The sequence below is a fragment of the Capsella rubella genome, unplaced genomic scaffold (genome assembly GCF_000375325.1).
Source record: "Capsella rubella cultivar Monte Gargano unplaced genomic scaffold, Caprub1_0 scaffold_1, whole genome shotgun sequence".
Taxonomy (NCBI): Eukaryota; Viridiplantae; Streptophyta; class Magnoliopsida; order Brassicales; family Brassicaceae; genus Capsella; species Capsella rubella.
This window is the reverse complement of record NW_006238923.1, coordinates 4659984-4677378: the sequence shown is the minus strand read 5'-3', so window position 1 is coordinate 4677378 and position 17395 is coordinate 4659984. Positions and strand designations below refer to the sequence as shown.

At 35.4% G+C, this 17395-nt stretch overlaps 5 protein-coding genes across 6 annotated transcripts; 4 read left to right on the top strand and 1 right to left on the bottom strand.

Annotated features, from left to right (window-relative positions):
* The first annotated feature begins 3156 nt into the window (after positions 1-3156).
* LOC17900019 lies at positions 3157-4372 on the top strand. The gene has a single exon (XM_006304155.2). It carries the CDS (start codon positions 3451-3453, stop codon positions 4051-4053), a length of 603 nt encoding a protein of 200 aa, XP_006304217.1. The 5' UTR covers positions 3157-3450; the 3' UTR covers positions 4054-4372.
* Positions 4373-6170: 1798 nt separating this feature from the next.
* LOC17897367 lies at positions 6171-8039 on the top strand. The gene is made up of 3 exons (XM_006307606.2): positions 6171-6851; positions 6972-7091; positions 7175-8039. The coding sequence occupies exons 1-3, from the start codon at positions 6390-6392 to the stop codon at positions 7832-7834; spliced, it is 1242 nt and encodes a 413-aa protein (XP_006307668.1). The 5' UTR covers positions 6171-6389; the 3' UTR covers positions 7835-8039.
* On the bottom strand, positions 6882-9561 carry LOC17896818 (homologous-pairing protein 2 homolog). Its single transcript, XM_006306143.2, has 7 exons — positions 9454-9561; positions 9274-9299; positions 8688-8955; positions 8506-8576; positions 8223-8411; positions 8033-8138; positions 6882-7101 (listed from the first exon to the last, which is right to left on the bottom strand). The coding sequence occupies exons 1-6, from the start codon at positions 9479-9481 to the stop codon at positions 8040-8042; spliced, it is 681 nt and encodes a 226-aa protein (XP_006306205.1). The 5' UTR covers positions 9482-9561; the 3' UTR covers positions 6882-7101; positions 8033-8039.
* A 193-nt stretch (positions 9562-9754) lies between these two features.
* LOC17900845 (serine/threonine-protein phosphatase 2A 65 kDa regulatory subunit A gamma isoform) lies at positions 9755-13957 on the top strand. Of its 2 annotated transcripts, none has more exons than XM_023789736.1 (13): positions 9755-9851; positions 10134-10553; positions 10960-11206; positions 11449-11561; positions 11687-11766; positions 11958-12099; positions 12203-12283; positions 12482-12586; positions 12738-12920; positions 13010-13102; positions 13203-13342; positions 13444-13510; positions 13653-13957. In XM_023789736.1, the coding sequence occupies exons 2-13, from the start codon at positions 10161-10163 to the stop codon at positions 13770-13772; spliced, it is 1764 nt and encodes a 587-aa protein (XP_023645504.1). In that variant the 5' UTR covers positions 9755-9851; positions 10134-10160; the 3' UTR covers positions 13773-13957. The 2 variants fall into 2 exon arrangements, with proteins under 2 accessions (XP_023645504.1, XP_023645505.1); XM_023789737.1 differs by having other exon boundaries at positions 9756-9851; positions 10138-10553.
* A 558-nt stretch (positions 13958-14515) lies between these two features.
* On the top strand, positions 14516-16696 carry LOC17897809. Its single transcript, XM_006303728.2, has 6 exons — positions 14516-14630; positions 14794-14961; positions 15061-15301; positions 15385-15551; positions 15642-15794; positions 16128-16696. The coding sequence occupies exons 1-6, from the start codon at positions 14583-14585 to the stop codon at positions 16476-16478; spliced, it is 1128 nt and encodes a 375-aa protein (XP_006303790.1). The 5' UTR covers positions 14516-14582; the 3' UTR covers positions 16479-16696.
* The last annotated feature ends 699 nt before the right edge of the window (positions 16697-17395 follow it).

Here is a 17395-nt window from a genome sequence, read left to right as displayed (position 1 = left end):
TTTTAATATATCTTCTCTTTTTTACAATTCACTAAGGTCATGCTGGGTGATCTATGCTGTATTAGAGAATTTTAGCTATTGACAAAATAATTCATTTTATAATCTGTCAAAATAATACATTAATTAATGAATGTTCACATAGTTTTTTTTTTTAAAGACACATAGTTTTAGTTTAGCGTTGACATTCAGTTTTATAGTTTTGAAACTAAATACTATATTCGGAAATCGTTTTGTATCGCATCCCCCTTCGATTTAAATGTCATTACATAGAAACACTAATTATATTTCAAGAAACAACAACACTTTTATTTTAAAAAAACAATCTGGACTACCAAACTCATGATAGTTATTAGTTTATCACATTACATATATACTATTATTATATACAAAAATCAAGTTCCTATACATACATGATATACATAATAGCAGAACAGTGTCATTCACGTGTATCCCATCCGTACGTCTACGCAAACGCCACCGAACAAACAAATTATAGACATATATAATTAAAATAGAAGATCAGTGTACCAATAATTGTTTCATTTTTACTTGTCTTTTTTTTTTTTTTTGTAAACTTCATTTGTACTTGTCAATTGTAATAAATTGAACAAAGAAACCATTGTACAAAAAAAAACTTTATGGTGGTTTTTAGTTGACAATTAAAAGCTTTTTTATATAATAAGTTTGAGAGAGATATGTAAATAAATACGTGTAGTGGACGTTCAATTTATTTTTATTTTAGTTAATTTTGTGAGAAAATGCCTTTGGTTTATTGAGATTTATTTTATCTTGATACGTGTATGATTTGCACGACGATGAGGCGAAACACCATGTAGGCCTACGTATACGCATACTTATTAATTTGATATATAGATTGGCGAGTAAATATAAATATAAATAAAATAGTAATTTTGAATAAAATAATTTAAAACCATCCAAATATCCGAAGAGGTACATTTTGTCTTTTGTACCTACTTTTGTTGTCATCTAACTTTTTTCTCAAAGCTAAAAACATTCAAATTCTTGAGCCTTTTTATTATAAGTATATAATCAGTACGTTTCCTTCAAAACAAAATCTATGCGCCTAAGTATGATGTATTTGATAAAAACAGTCAAATTTAAAGATTAGGATAGATTCGCTGCGCATTTGCTATCGTACTTCAATAGATAAGCTCGTTTTATAATCATAATATATATATATATATATATATATATATGTGTGTGTAATGAGTGCGATCATTCTAGAGTAAAAAGAAAAGTGTTAGAGGTAAAAAATATAAATTGATCTCAGTTTTGTTGTTATTGTCAAACTTACACGATTTTTCGAATGATTCAAAGTAACTTTTCCTTTTTAGCATTTAGAGTGATTGACACGATCATATATACAAATTTGATTCTTTTAAGTTAATTTCTTAGGTTAAGAAAATAATTTGGCGTTTCTAGAAATTATAAGTCGTATCCACATATACTTTAATGGGGATATAAACATTTTAGATAGGATAATCATATTAATTAAAAATACGAAAGTATTAGACATTCGAAAACATATAGAACTGACAAAATGATTTAATTATAAGGTATGAAACTCGAATTAAAACATAGTTCGTCGTGTGAATTCTGGCAACTCCTTAAAAGAGAAAGAAAAAACTATAGTGCGATTGAGATTCAATATAATGTTTACATGTTCTCGTTTGTATTGTAGATCTAGCAAATAATTATTGATTTTTAGGTCACTCACCACCAAATATCGTACCAATATGTTTTGATATGGACTACTCGAAATGTCATACCAATTTTTTTTATTTTAAAAAGAGAGAAGAAGAGGAGAAACGTGCATTTTTGATAATACAAATCGTATTCTTTTAAAAAAAAAGGAATGGTTCGATTAGAAAAGAAGAAGAAAGTAATGGATCGACAAAAATATGTAATGAAATAACCCAAAGAATCACAACTTTGCTTAAACCACGTATGTTGGCAACACTGAGATGCCTATTGTCCACCAAATCACCTTTTGTCTAAATCCACACCTTATTCCAAAAACTTATATATTTCTCAACATCACCTTACCTATATTTTTTTTTTTAGTAGAGAGGTTTCCTATAGAAATTAATATACTAATCTCGCAGGATGGTTAAACAATTAGCAAAACACAGTAGATTAAGGTTATTTTTAAACTTGGAAGTATATATGTTTACTATGGTATTATTATTGAATTAAAAATGGACCAATGAGATTATGAGACAATGGGAAACTCGTAGTGGAAATGTTGTCTGGATGCTATCATATCTAACTAAACATAAACATGGAAAAAAAAGTAAGTAAATTTGATTAATGCCCCAGAAAAGCTCTTTTTACGTTTACGTGTTAAATTTATCAAAAAGCATAGTACTAGACACATAGTAACTATATTGTAAGTATATATTCTCTCTTTTTTTGCCGTCGGGTACCAATGGTCGATGAAGTTGAATATAGACATTAAGATAGGGTGCTAAAAAAAGCCTAAAGGACCACCCTCAAAGTCTATGAGTTGACCACTGGACAAATACTAATCACTAAACATTATGCTGATGATAATCAAAAACATTTTCTTACGTGTTTACAGTGCTAATAAAGCTAATATGAATATATATGGATTTGCACCCATACAATGTGGTTACTGGTTAGCGAATAATGGACCTTTTAGCTCACAGAACAAGCAAATACAGCAGAGGGGAGTAGTTGAAAAAAAATTGTCTTCAGAAACGTTACTTCTAGTTCCTTCCTTCCATAAATTTTGTTTTCATTACATGACATACCAGTTTTGTCTATTGTTATTAAAATAATCAAAATATCACATATATTTTTTTGTCGCTATAATAAAATCAATGTTGTATGGTTTGTTATACATTAGATAATATGTTTTTATTCTAGAAAAAATCCAGTTTCTAAAAAAGGTGTTTTGAAAAAATCTAGAGGAGCCTCTTGTTTAATAAAAAAATAAAAGAAAAAGAAATATCCAGAGAGAGAGAGAGGGCGTAATTGACTCGGCATGTGCATCTGCAACGTGACCGGACTTCAACTCCCAATTCAAATCCATTTATTTTTTTTTATTTTTTATTTTTTTGCTTTTAAATTTAGATAGCGACTTCTTTTTTTTCTTTCTTTTCTAAAGATTAAATACTTTTCTTTTTCTTTCCTACAAACCAGAAAAACAAAAACAAAATAGAAAAAAGGCAAGGGATCCGTGATTCCAAAGGATTCGCTCTCCCCACGCGCCTCAGTATCCGTCACATCTCACGCGTTCCTTCTCTTTCTCTCCCCCTCTCTTCTTCTCTCCCCTACTATATAATCTCGTGTTCCCTTCTTCCCATTCTGCACCTCTATCTCCCACTAATTTCGATTTTGCCACTGAATTACAAAAAAAAAAAAACCCCACGAAACAAACCATAACAAAAACGTAATCGTTAAGCTATGGTGGAAGAAGACTTGTTGGCTACTAATTCCGATAAGCTAACTCCGGCTGACTCCTTTGATAAAAAACGTGTCAGAGACGAGTCTTCCAACGACGTTGTTCTTGACTCGCCGGAGGTTAAGAGGCTGAGAGATGATTTATTCGATGTTCTCGATGACTCGGATCCTGAACCGGTGAGTCAAGATCTCGACTCGGTTATGAAAAGTTTCGAAGACGAGTTATCGACGGTCACCACGACGGCGGCGCTAGGCGGAGGAGCCGGTGAAACTCAACCGGATCTCGGTTATCTTCTCGAAGCTTCTGATGACGAGCTCGGTTTACCACCGCCTCCGTCGGTTTCTCCCGTTCCCGTCTCGAAGGAGGAAGAGACGACGGAGACGCTAACGGATTTGGTGCGTGCTTCGTCTGATTCTTCTGGGATCGATGAGATTTGGGGATTTGAAGACCACGTTTCCAATTATGCTGATTTAGATTTTGGTTCCGTCGTCGGAGATTGTGGTGGAGATTACGTTGCGGTTGAAGGACTTTTCGAGTTTTCCGATGATTGTTTTGATTCCGGCGATCTATTTTCGTGGCGGTCGGAGTCGTTACCGGCGGAATGAATAACAAACTGTTTCGGAGTCTTTTTTTAATTAGGTGGGAAATGGAAACGATGCCGTTTTGTAAAGCGTTTTGGCTCTCTCCCTACCATTTCTTTTTTCTTTTACCGTATCAGTTTATGGTAGATAGTTAATATCTCCCTATTAATTAATTAAAATTATTAGGATGTAGGAAAAGTTAAATATTTTGTTAGTTGGGGTTAATCTGCTAGACTATTAATATAAACAAATTCGTTTGTTTGTTCTTCTCTGATCTTTCTTTCTTTTTTCTCATAGCTTTTGTTAATGTGAAATTTCAGTATGAAAAATACCTCTTTGGCTCTTTGTCAATTTCAATTTATATATGAAACGTCGGTAAGTCTGATATCACTCTCATTCAGACATAGGCCTATAATATGGCCCGTTAAGTATGTTGTGATAAGCCCCAAAGGCCCAAAACAAACAGCAACTACTACATTATCATCATGATGATACAGAACTACAGAAGAGTCTGGTTTACATTTCATCATGATGCTACATAAACTACATTTATCATCATGAAGAATCTCTATTTGTACCAGTACCCATCACTAATGTTTTAAAAATCGAACCATATATTATATCAAAGGAGTTGAACAATTGGACTAAAGGATTGGTCAAGTTGACTATCTAATCTGGTTCTTAGGTTCCTAACCAGGTAGGTGCCATATTAAGGTCATTAAAGTCTTGATAACCGGTCGAGTCAACTGGAAATAAGAGTAGACCGGGTATTTGTTACAAATTTATTTCCTCTCTTCTCTATCAATGCTTCCCCTCTCTTTGCTCCTACCATGGTCAGACTCGTATCTTTTCCTTTTTCCAGACAATAAAGAGAATGGTGGTACTCATAAAGATTTTGGTTCGGTAATTAGACGATAAGGATGACGATGCCAAGGAGGTGTTAGTTCATTTCAAGAATCTTTTGCACAAAATATAGTAACAAAAGTGTTAATGATCATGTTCTCAGTTACACAGTGATTTAGTCTTGACTATAGTTTGGTTGGTGGATTTCACATAATATCATTTTCATGTATGAGAGGAGGACTTGTGCAATGTACAAAAGATTAGGTAACATTAGAAGTTTGTTTTTTGCAAATCTATTATTACAAAAGATTTGTAATGTGTTTGGTTTACCTGAGATGAGTGTGGGGAAGTATGTCTAGAAGAAATAATCAGCTCTTTCCATTTTTTCGTACCTAACATAAGTAAAAAAAAGCTATAAAGTCTCTCTTTTATCATAATAACAACAACATTGTTGTTTCTATGTTTTTAAACGTGGAAAGTTGCGTGCAGGTGAGTTGAAGTAGTCTTTTGATCCTCTGCTGTTGAAATTTATACGTAGTCCACACCTAATAAAGAGGAAAATGGTGTGTGTTTTCTAATAATTCCTCTAAACCTGTCATTCTTAAATTAATTGCAATATTTAAGAGCCGTAACATTGACAGTTCTCTCTCCCGTATATCAATTTCACGACTCTGTCATGAGTGTTCCGTCCATAGCTTCGATGGAAAGTTGGAAAAAGCAAAAGGAATAAAGAAACCATGGAAGTTGGAAACTACACGAGATTTGATTTGACGAAGACGTTTTTTTCTTTCTGTTGTAAAAAGTAGAACAGCACGAACGTTCGTCCTTATGAATCAATAACTATGGGGTCTATAGTTCGTACCAAAATTAAAGACTGCAATTTATACGGGAAACCTGAGAATCTTCCATGCATTTTCATGTTTGAACACTGGTACAAGTAATGTCCTGTTCAGATGTGGATACAAGTATAGTAACGATGACTATTTATTCATTCAATCAAGTGTTGTATGTTTGAGACTGATTCAATCAACTTTTTCTAGGTAATATATTAAGAGAAAGAGAGTTATATTCACACGATTTTCTATACTAACTTTATGTAGACATAAAGACAATTCGAAAATAATACAGAGCAAGTAGTAACAATATATAAGATTTACTAATAACATCTCTTTAAATTGATATTGTTTATTAAAAAATGTCCAAAACATTTAATTAGGATAGCGTATTTGGATATGCTACCAATTTTTTTCAGCAACAATTCAAATTTGGTTTATCGTTTGGTCTTTAAATTTAATCCTCGCGCGTGATATTTCAAAGCGGTCCATTTTGGTTTTATTATTTGGTAATTGGTACCACATTTTCTTCCTAAAAAGGTCGTTTTTTCAAACTTCTGAAAACTTAGTTGCTAAGAAGTCTTTGTATGTCGTAACGCGTCATCTTCTTCGTCCTCTTATAACTCTTCCATTCAAAGAAAGACAACATAAACCCTATTCTCCATCTCCTCTTTCTCTCTCGCCATGGGGAAGAAGCTTGACGCTTTACTTGGTCGGACCTTCAAGACCAACAAGTTCAAGTCTCTTCTCAACTTAGCTCTCACTAGGCTCTCTATCCTCAAGAGCCAACGTCAAGTCAGGCTCTCTCAGGGCATCTCTGATGTCACTGAGCTTCTTAAGCTCGGCCACCACGAGCACGCTTACCATAGAGTCGACCAAGTTGTCAAAGAGCAAAACACCCTCGACGTTCTCTTCTTCATCCACGGCTACTTCACTATATGTCTCGACCGTATTCACCTTTTCGAACACAACAGAGACTGCCCTGAAGAGCTTCTAGAAGCTGTTTCTGGTTTGCTTTTTGCAGCTTCTAGAATAGGTGAATTTCCTGAGCTTCAAGAGATTCGTAATGTTTTGATTTCGCGTTTTGGCAAAGATCTCGCGGCTCGGTCTATTGAGTTGCGCAGTAATAGTGGGGTCGATCCCAAAGTAAGCAACTTTGATTCATCCCATACTATATATTATTCAATACATTATATTATATATATCTCTCTTCATAGAACAAAATACTTACCGAGTTTCATGTTTCTTTTGTGTTACTACTAATAGATAATTCAGAAGTTGTCGACAAGACATCCACTGAGAGAAGTTAGAATGAAGGCTTTGAAGGAGATTGCTGCGGAGAATAACATTGTTCTGAAACTAGAAGAAGCTTCTACGTCCACTGAGGTATGGAAATCTGCAATTAAACACACAGACGACAGAAAGTGAAAAATCATGTTCTAACCAAATCAAATGTATGGTATATGCAGGGAACAACAAGTATGCAGGGAACATCAGATGTTTCTAAGGTTAAGCTAGCTAGTGAAGATGGAGATGAAGAGATAGGAGAAGGCTATGGTTTATCAGATTCGGTCAAGAGAGGAAAGAAGAAGTACAAAGATGTGGCTGATGCTGCACAAGCAGCGTTTGAGTCAGCGGCTCTTGCAGCAGAGGCTGCACGAGCGGCTGTGGAGCTTTCTCAGTTTTCTCCTCGTCGACCAGACACTCCACGTAACATTGGAGGGGAAAATTCAATTAACTGTTCTGAAAACAAGGAACCAGAACAAGAACATGAAGGTAATGCTGATTATTCAGAACGTAAAGGGTATGTGAGGTCAGAATCTAAGAGTTCGATGTCGGATTCAGATGAAATTATTAATGAAGTCCCAGTGATGTCATTTAGAGAAGACCCTGTGAAGCTATTGGAGAAGGATACTGTTATCTACTATAGTGAAGAAGAAACCCAACATAGTGTTAAGAGTAATACTACAACTAAGGTTAAAGATGAGCCAAGTTGCATGGATGGTTCAAATAGAGCGGATACAGGACATGTGGATCAAATGCTTCATTCAATCAACGATCCTATTCTGCGTAAAGTAGGTTTGAAGAGTCCGATTTCAGTCAGGACCAGAGGAGTTCGTGGATACTAATAAGTATAAATATTTTATTTTTCAGATGCAGTCATGGTTTAGTGGCTGAGTTTTGTACAATCTTTCTATGTTCTCTGTTTTTTCAGTAATGGTGTAAGTTACTATATTTTTTTTTATGGATATAAGCTTTAAATATGTATGAACAGTTGTATATGCATGTGTTTTATTTAAGAATTGAAGCAATTTTGAAGAACTTACCTGGAAATTACTGTCCTCGACCCCTCTTCTTACCATGTTGAATTAGATCAGAATATGCCTGGAAACTAAGACCCACATCTTCATCATATTCAATTCCAAGCTCCTCCTGCCAAGTAACAGTAGTAAAACATTATGGCTAAGCTGAAGCAATCTGTAAAAAGAAACTTGAGCAAGATGTATGATTCTGCACCTTAAATTCCTTAATATCTCTGGGAAAATTCTCTGTTACAGTATCCCAAATGTCTCTGAACATCCTCTTACGCTTGCGCCACTGATTAATCTTATCCGAGTACATATCTTCAACAGCCTTTTTGTCTTCCGGCCTCACCAATGTAATTCCTTCACGTAGTTTGATCAGTTTCTCTTCCATTTCCTTAACCTGGTACACAGTTGAAATCACTTTTCAGTGCTATTTCCTATTACAAGCTTACTTAAGGAAAGACACAAGTCAAAAAGTAAGAAAGAACGCATACCTCTTTCCTTAGTTTGGTATCTTTCTCTTGTATCTCTTCTAGTGTTAAGTTGGACTGCAAGCTCTTGATTTCTGCGATAATATCACAGAAGATAAATGTTATCCAAGATGCTGTATCACAACATCAAATGACTAGCTATACTTCTTCAAAACTATGAACTGAGAAAAAATTAAGCTTCACACCTGACTCCACTTCACTGATTGTTTTCTTCTTCTCTTGGAGCTGTTCTTGAAGTTTGGCATTTTCTTCTTTCATTTGAGCAAGTTCTTCATTGTTCGGGATCTCATACTGGTCTTGTCTAGCAATGTATACCTTCTGCTTACCATACTCTTTGAATGTGATTTTCCCAGCATCAGCAAGGCTATCAAGTGCCTTTTGAACTGCAGTCTTCTTAAGGTTAAACTTTTGCAGAGCATCAGCTGCATTTTGTGTGTTCAAAGGTCGGTTTTGCTGCACCACAATGTAACAACAACAACAACAAAAGACTCATCAAAATCTATGATTAAGATAGCAAAAACAGATTAATATAGAAACCTGTATCTACCAATTTTGAAAAACCGAGTTGATCTCAATAGCTTCAATCGTATAGCAAGAGGAAAAGAAAAAAAAAAAAGCACAAGTGGTTGATTCCCAGATTCAAAATGATGTAAATTATCACTGAATGCCTTAACCTAGCCACAATTTCAAATTCACAGTCGTATCTGTTCTTGGTCCGTTTTAAAATTGGGTTTCCGATAAGAAAATAGTGAATCGAATAGAAGTGCTCACCTCATTCACAAAGTTGAGTACGATAGCTGCAGAATCGAAAAATCACAGGGAAAACAAGCAAATAAGTGAGAAATCAAAATGAGGAAGAAGAAACAAAACCAAAATTTAAAACCCAGATCGGATTAAGATGATGAACGAACAATCGAACAAGATCAAAGAGAATCATAAGGTAGATTATACCTTCTGTATTATCCGACTTAGGAGCCATTTTTGCCGGAAATAGTGCGCGGGAAAATAAAAATAACCAGCGAAAGAGAAAGCTACTTTTTTTCCTTTTCCGATATATTTTTATGAGGAAGAAGACACAATATCACGTTGAGAAGAAGTGTGAGAAGCTTCCTATATACGAGAGAGATTAAAACGGCGGCGTATAGATAAGCCCATTAAAACGGTTTCATTAGATATATGGGCCTTTATATACACTATAGATAAGCCCATATTGTTCTTTGACAGGCCCAATTCTATGGACACTGCCTGAGATCGGTAGCTGCTGAGAAAGACCTCTCCGGTTCTGATTGTCGTTCTTCTGAATCTCTATGATTGATAGATCGCTCGGAACTGGGAAAACAGCGTAATCGGTAAAGTCTCGATCATTTATTTCAATTAGAAACAATTTCGAATAAATCTGAAAATCCATTTATTCGTTTAGATCGTCAATGAATGGTTGTAGTCTCTCTAGGTCTTCTTTTCGTGTTTGATTCTGATGCTAATTTATTTTTTGGTTAAATGGCTTACCTTTGAATTTATCTCAGAGGCAGAATTGAGTTTAAAGTTTGTAACTTTATCATTTTTTGTATTGATGGTGTGTCTCTATACTTAGTGTTTAATTCTGACTTGTGTGTACATTTTGTTGTTTGAAGGTAGGGAGTGATTTGACTTTGGTCAGGATGTCTATGGTTGATGAGCCTCTATACCCGATTGCTGTGCTTATAGATGAGCTAAAAAACGATGATATTCAGCTTAGATTGAACTCAATTAGACGGCTTTCTATCATTGCTCGTGCTCTTGGAGAAGAGAGGACACGAAAAGAGTTGATCCCATTTCTTAGTGAAAACAATGACGATGATGATGAGGTTCTCCTGGCGATGGCGGAAGAGTTGGGTGTTTTTATTCCTTACGTTGGAGGCGTTGAGCATGCACATGTTTTGCTTCCACCGCTGGAGACTCTCTCGACCGTTGAGGAAACTTGCGTGAGGGAAAAGGCTGTAGAGTCACTTTGCAGAATTGGTTCTCAGATGAGGGAGACTGACTTGGTTGAGCATTTCTTTCCTCTGGCTAAGGTTAGCTAAGAATTACTACTCCTGTTATCAATCTCTTTGGTCAATTTATTTTTTCGCTTTTCATGCTCTCACTAACTTAACCAGCCTTGTAAAATTGAGCTAACCTAAAAGCAAAAGAACATAGTTTTTTTGGGTCCTTTGTCGCCCAAGTTTGGTAATTTGCTTTTGCCTCATGTTCAGTGTTCCTCTTTTAGTTGTTTAGGGGAATCGGTAGGTTGAAGTCGTTTACATCTATTTTGTTTGATCTAAGAGAACATCCATCATATTATTCTGGCTTCTGTAGCGTGCTTTTAGGTTGTATTTGTAGTTTTGTATGTGACCATGCACCTGTATAGGAACCAAAATGTTTGATATGCTCATAATGTATAAGCAACTAAGCTTACTGAACACCATCATTATTTAACAGCGACTTTCAGCTGGTGAATGGTTCACAGCCAGAGTATCAGCATGTGGGATTTTCCATATTGCATACCCAAGTGCTCCAGAACTGCTAAAGATGGAGCTAAGATCAGTATACAGTCAGCTTTGTCAAGATGACATGCCAATGGTGCGCAGAGCTGCAGCAACGAATTTGGGGAAGTTTGCTGCTACAATTGAATCAGCTCATTTGAAGACAGACATTATGTCCATGTTTGAGGATCTTACACAAGATGGTATGTTTTTTTATTTTATATGGTTTCATTTCGCCAGTATATTTCTCTTTAAAAATTTCATCAGGTCTGTTATAGGGGTGAGTGTGACTAATGTAAATAAAAGCAGTAATAGGGTTACTGCATTGAACACTGAGCATTAAATGAAGCTAAAACAGCACTAGTTTTGTTCACATATCAGTTTCAATGTCTTACTTGTATGATGATCATATAGCTTTTAACTATCTTATTGACATCAATATCAGATCAAGATTCAGTCAGATTATTGGCTGTTGAGGGATGTGCTGCTCTTGGGAAATTGTTGGAGCCCCAGGACTGTGTCACTCACATTCTTCCTGTAATTGTCAATTTCTCGCAGGTGAGTAAATGTGTAAATATGGTAGAATTTCATCTCTGAGCAGATATGATAGAGTATGACAGGTAAGTAAAGCTGTAAGCAGATAAGTATATGCTGCTTTATCTTGATATTTTGTCTCTGAATAGGATAAGTCCTGGCGTGTGCGTTATATGGTTGCAAATCAGCTCTATGAACTTTGTGAAGCTGTAGGACCAGAGCCAACTAGGTAAGCAATGATGGTTGAACTTAGCAATGGTTTTAATTTAATTGATGTCTTTTGTGGACCTCTATTTTTGCAATTCCATATCAAACTTTATAATACTGGCTTCAGAGGTATATGGTACTTGGAAGGTTATGTTTGTTGGAGCCATCTTCATAGTTTTTCTTAATCCTTGTCTATGTGCCTTGTATATGAAGGACGGATTTGGTGCCTGCATATGTTCGTCTACTTCGTGATAATGAGGCTGAAGTTCGGATAGCAGCTGCTGGAAAAGTTACTAAGTTTTGTCGCATTTTAAACCCTGAACTCGCGATCCAACATATCCTTCCCTGTGTAAAGGTATATGCTTATGAGTAGTTGATTGATCTCTTATTTCACAAAGGGCCAATATACAGTTGGTGTTTGCTTATTACTATTAACTTATCGTTAAACCTACCTGTAGGAATTATCATCAGACTCTTCTCAGCACGTCAGATCTGCATTGGCCTCAGTTATAATGGGGATGGCTCCAGTCTTGGGTAAGGTAAGTGGAATGAAAAGCCGATACAATGTGCCTCTCCTACCATGAATACTGTCATCTATACAAAAAAAAAATTGGCTCTGTAGTTTGGAGTCAAAATGCTCATAATACTGTACGCAGCTTTAGCATCTTTTAAGATAACGATGATTTCGTATGTTTGAAACCATGCATTTTTTAACTTAGCTTTGATATTCATTGCAGGACGCAACAATTGAACATCTTCTTCCAATCTTTCTTTCTCTGTTGAAGGACGAATTTCCTGATGTACGCTTAAACATTATCAGCAAACTTGACGAAGTGAACCAGGTTTGTTAGGATCAAGTTACGTATCTCTTTGCACAACATTGAGTTCAAGATTTCATGTTTTGGTCAAGTCAAAGATTACTTGACAGCAACGTCTTTGTCCATCCATTTTTCAGATGATGATGCGGGTTATTTGTTTTTTTAAAATTGGCAGGTTATTGGGATAGATCTACTATCACAATCTTTATTGCCAGCCATTGTAGAACTTGCCGAAGACAGGCACTGGAGGGTACGTCTGGCTATAATTGAGTATATTCCCTTGTTGGCCAGCCAATTAGGTGTAGGATTCTTTGACGATAAGCTTGGTGCTCTTTGCATGCAATGGTTACAAGACAAGGTCCCTCATTCTCTACCTCCATTGAATCATCAGAGAGTTAAATCCGTAATCTCTACCATTTCAAATTTTTGGAAACTTTATATTTTCAGGTTCACTCAATCCGCGAAGCTGCTGCGAACAATCTTAAGCGTCTTGCTGAAGAGTTTGGTCCTGAATGGGCAATGCAGCATATAGTTCCTCAGGTTTGTCTAGAAATCTTAAGCGTCTGGTATATTTTTCCTTCATTTTGATTCAAATCGATAATTTTTGCTATTGTTTATGTGAGTATATTTACTTGTGCAGGTTCTAGAGATGATTAACAACCCTCACTATCTATACCGGATGACGATTCTTCGTGCTGTTTCACTTCTTGCTCCAGTAATGGGATCCGAGATCACATGCTCCAAACTCTTGCCTGCGGTTATAACTGCATCTAAAGACAGGCAACTCTCTCTCTCTCTCTCTCTCTGAAAGTATGAAATATCATTGACTCATATCATTACTCCCAACGACTAACTTAAAAACCACTCTCTCCTCTTATCAGAGTTCCCAACATAAAATTTAACGTCGCCAAAATGATGCAATCTCTGATTCCAATAGTTGACCAATCGGTTAGTATCCATTCACACAGCATTGTCTTTTTGTGGTTCTCACAAGTAGAGAGAAAGAGCTTATGATTCCACATTGTCCTCATTAGGAAATCAAAACGTCCATATATTCAAATATTGTACTTTTTGTTGGTTGTGAAAAAAGGTTGTGGAGAGCATGATACGGCCATGCTTGGTGGAGCTAAGTGAAGACCCAGACGTTGATGTACGGTTTTTCGCAAATCAAGCCCTCCAATCTATTGACACTGTGATGATGTCTAGCTAAAATAAATAATGAAAACAGAAACACAATGTGTTTTTTTTTTTGGCTTTTCATGAGTGTTTTTGTAAACGATACTTTCTTACTACTGTGTTGTGTTTACTTTACACAGTAGGTAACCTTACGAGGTTTGTCCATTGTCTCTCTCTGCTACTAATGTAATGTTGGCTTCATGTTTTTTTGCTTCTTTATTGTTTTGGTCACTCGTGTCCAGAAACAGTTGCTTTCGAGATTCAAGATTTGGAAATTACATACTTGACTAAATTAAATTAGTAGATTCATCGCAAATAGTTTGGAATATTTTAATTGGTCAACTTGTAGAGTCGTCTGGTTACAAACCCATGGGCTTTTAGATTCAACATATCATTAGATTCAGCTTGGTGTCGTTATAACTTGGAAGACTATTTCATCAAAAGTCAAAACCTTGTCGTAGAAGGAAACACAATCACTTAATTTGACCTAGGAGGCTATAGCGAAACTTGAAACTACCTCGAAAAGTTCAAAAAAAAAGAAAAATATGTTGGATCAAAAGTTTTTTTATTGCATTTTTTGTTGATAATTTCCTAAAAATATACTTCTATTTGATTTGTTATGACTTGCAATAGGAATTATCTGAATATCTTTTAAAAAGAAAAAAAAAAAATACTCATAAACCCCACAGGAATTGCGTTTCCTGAGTTTTTTTATTTATTTAAACGACAACAAAAGTTGCTGAGTCTTCTCCTCCTGTTTCTCTCGGTTATGTCTATTTATTTTGTTTTTCACTCTGGCGTAATAGTTACGTAGTCATCATCGAGTGTTTATCGGAGAAGAAGTATGACGACGATGATGCAGTATGTAATTCCAGAACCAAAAACTAAAGAGGTAACCTTATTATTTTTCTTTGGTTCTGTTTCGTCGTCGATATCTCTCTGTTGGGATTCCACGTTCTGGTTTTAGGGTTTTTGTATATTTGTGTGATTTTAAGAAGAGTTTTGTATCGTTCTCAGTTTTGTAATATTTTTGCTTACCTTAAAAAAAAAAACAGATTGTGTTCGAGAAGACGTTACAAACTGATAGTGCAGTTACGCTGGTTGAATTTAAAGAGTTGACTGGTAGGCGTAAAGTAATCGAAGAATCCGTAAACAAAACCAGCAAACTCAGTGCTACAGCTGCAAGATTTACGACCGGAGGACTCACTTCTCCTTCCGACCAGGTAATATTACAATTTACAAACCTATTTATTTTGTAAGCTTTTTTTAAAAAAGCTTTTGACTTGCTGCTTAGAGAGATTGTTTTTGGATTATTTCATCAGGATCTCTATAGACTTGGGAAATACCTTCCGTTACTCTTAAACTTGGTGCATTACTTCGATAAGCTTAAACGTGTACCGAATCTTAAGATAAGATGGAGTAGTGGATTGGTCTCTCAGACCTTGATTCAGCGTACATGTCCTAAGTTCTTCCAAGTCGATAACATAATGTTTGAGGTTGCTATGGTTACTTTCGTTAACGGGATTAAGCTCCGTGAGAGAGCAATGGAACTAGCATCCACAGGTACGTACTTAGGCCTTCTTTTTTTCATTTTCTGTATTTGCTTTTTCATTAACTCATCATAATCTTGGTCCTTATTGCAACAGATTGTAAGAAATCGGTAACAATCTACCGAGAAGCATCTGGAGTTTTTCATCATCTGTCTAAGGAGCTTCTTCCTTCTTTACAAAACGTGGTTCCTCTAGGGAAGCTTCCGGAACTAACACCTCCGCTTTGCTCTTCTTTGAGTCTCCTCTGTTTAGCTGAAGGTCAGGTTAGTAGCCTCTTACCTCAGTTTTTTCACAAGAGCTCTTCATTTCATTTTACCACTCTTCATTTATATATATATTTTTTTATGTAATAGGCTGTAACTACAAAGAACGCTGAAGAAAGCGGCACAAGCACAAGCCTATTGTCAAAACTGCATTACGGAATATGTCAGTTGATTTCTGAAGCCTATGCTATTTTGTCATCTAGAGCTAAAGGAGAATATAAAGACCTATCGACCCGCTTTCTCGTAAGTCGCATATCCCTAAAACTTTTCTATATACGTGAAGAGCAACCAATTTTTGTTTCACTATTTAAATACACTCTCTGCCATACAAGAGATACAAATAAAAAAAAACATGTCTAGTTGGTATCTAGATACTCTTCTTATGTCTTTTTTGCATATAGAAGAAACCAAATCTTGGTCTGGAACTTATCTAGTTGGTGTACTTAGTTTACTTAAATGCCTTAATCCTCTGTTTCTTGAATGTAAAAAGATAACTTTGCTTTATATCTTCTTTAGAAGCTAAGATGAAGCAACAACTCTCTACTTGATTATTAATTTATTTGATTGATCATGTAGGAATATGTATCAACTCTGGGAGCTTTACACGAGCTAAAGAGCCAAAAACACTTGGCGAAATTGCTGGAATCCGAAGATCGAGTAGGCGAAGCGATTGGAGTTCTCCGGCGTGCCTTAGCAGCCGCGAAGAAGAGTACGCCCTCGAAAGACGACACATGGATATCGATATTCAAGACAGAGAGAGATGAAGCAGCTAAAACCATGTCTAAGTATGAGAAGTTAAACGATTCCATGATGTTACAGAAGATTCCAGTGAATAATGAGATACCTTTTCCAGAAGGTAAAAAGATTGTTGAACTCATCTCTTACACTCCCACTAGATTGGAACGAGAACTTCGATTCAAGTTGTAGAAGCAGATTCAACTACTGTACGATAACTTCTTTTTTTTTTTTTTTTGCTTCTTTTTAAGTTTGGAGAATAGATTAAGGTGTGTGATATGTGAGTGTGACACAATCCTTTGCCATCATTTAAAAAGTTATCTAATTGTGCAGTAATTACTCTGTTTTACAAAATCTGGTTTTATAGCTTGTACTTAATGCATAACATTATGAAACCATATACGGTTTTATATTTTGAAGTAGAGGTGATTTTAACACTCAGATACATACTTTCTTCTTTGATTCAAAATGCAATTTTTTGTCATCTAACATTAGGCATGTCAATTAGGGCTAAAGCCCGCGGGCTAGTTTGGCCCGGTCCTGAAAAACATCGGGCTCGGGCTTAAATATATATGTCCAGAAAAAACCGAGCCTTTTGGGCTAAGCCCATTCGGGCTAAAGGGCTTTTTGGGCTTAGCCCGGTCGGGCTCGGGCCGGCCCGAAAAGCCCTTATACAAATATATTTTGAATTTTTTGAATATTTTAGTTTGATTAAAAGATTTGATTAATGTTATAGTTTTCATATTTACTTACTAGTTTTACTTATTACTTTAAAAATCTTTATACAAAGCTAAAACTAAATATATATAAGTATCATGATTTTGAAATCATCAAAATATCTATTAAATTTTGACTCTATCTTATACTTTAAAATATTTTAGTTCCATGTTTTATTGGGTTAAAGTGTAAATAATTTATTTGGCTTTTATTTTTTCTCTTAAATTAAGTTAGTTTTATTGAATATTGATAAGTTATTTAAAATTTGATGCATTATTTTTATAGTAGACCTTTAAATATAGTTTTTAAAAAACTATTATGAACTTAGAAATTAATTTTTTTATCGGTAAATAAAGCCCAAAAAAGCCCGAAAAACCCTGTAGCCCTGTTAG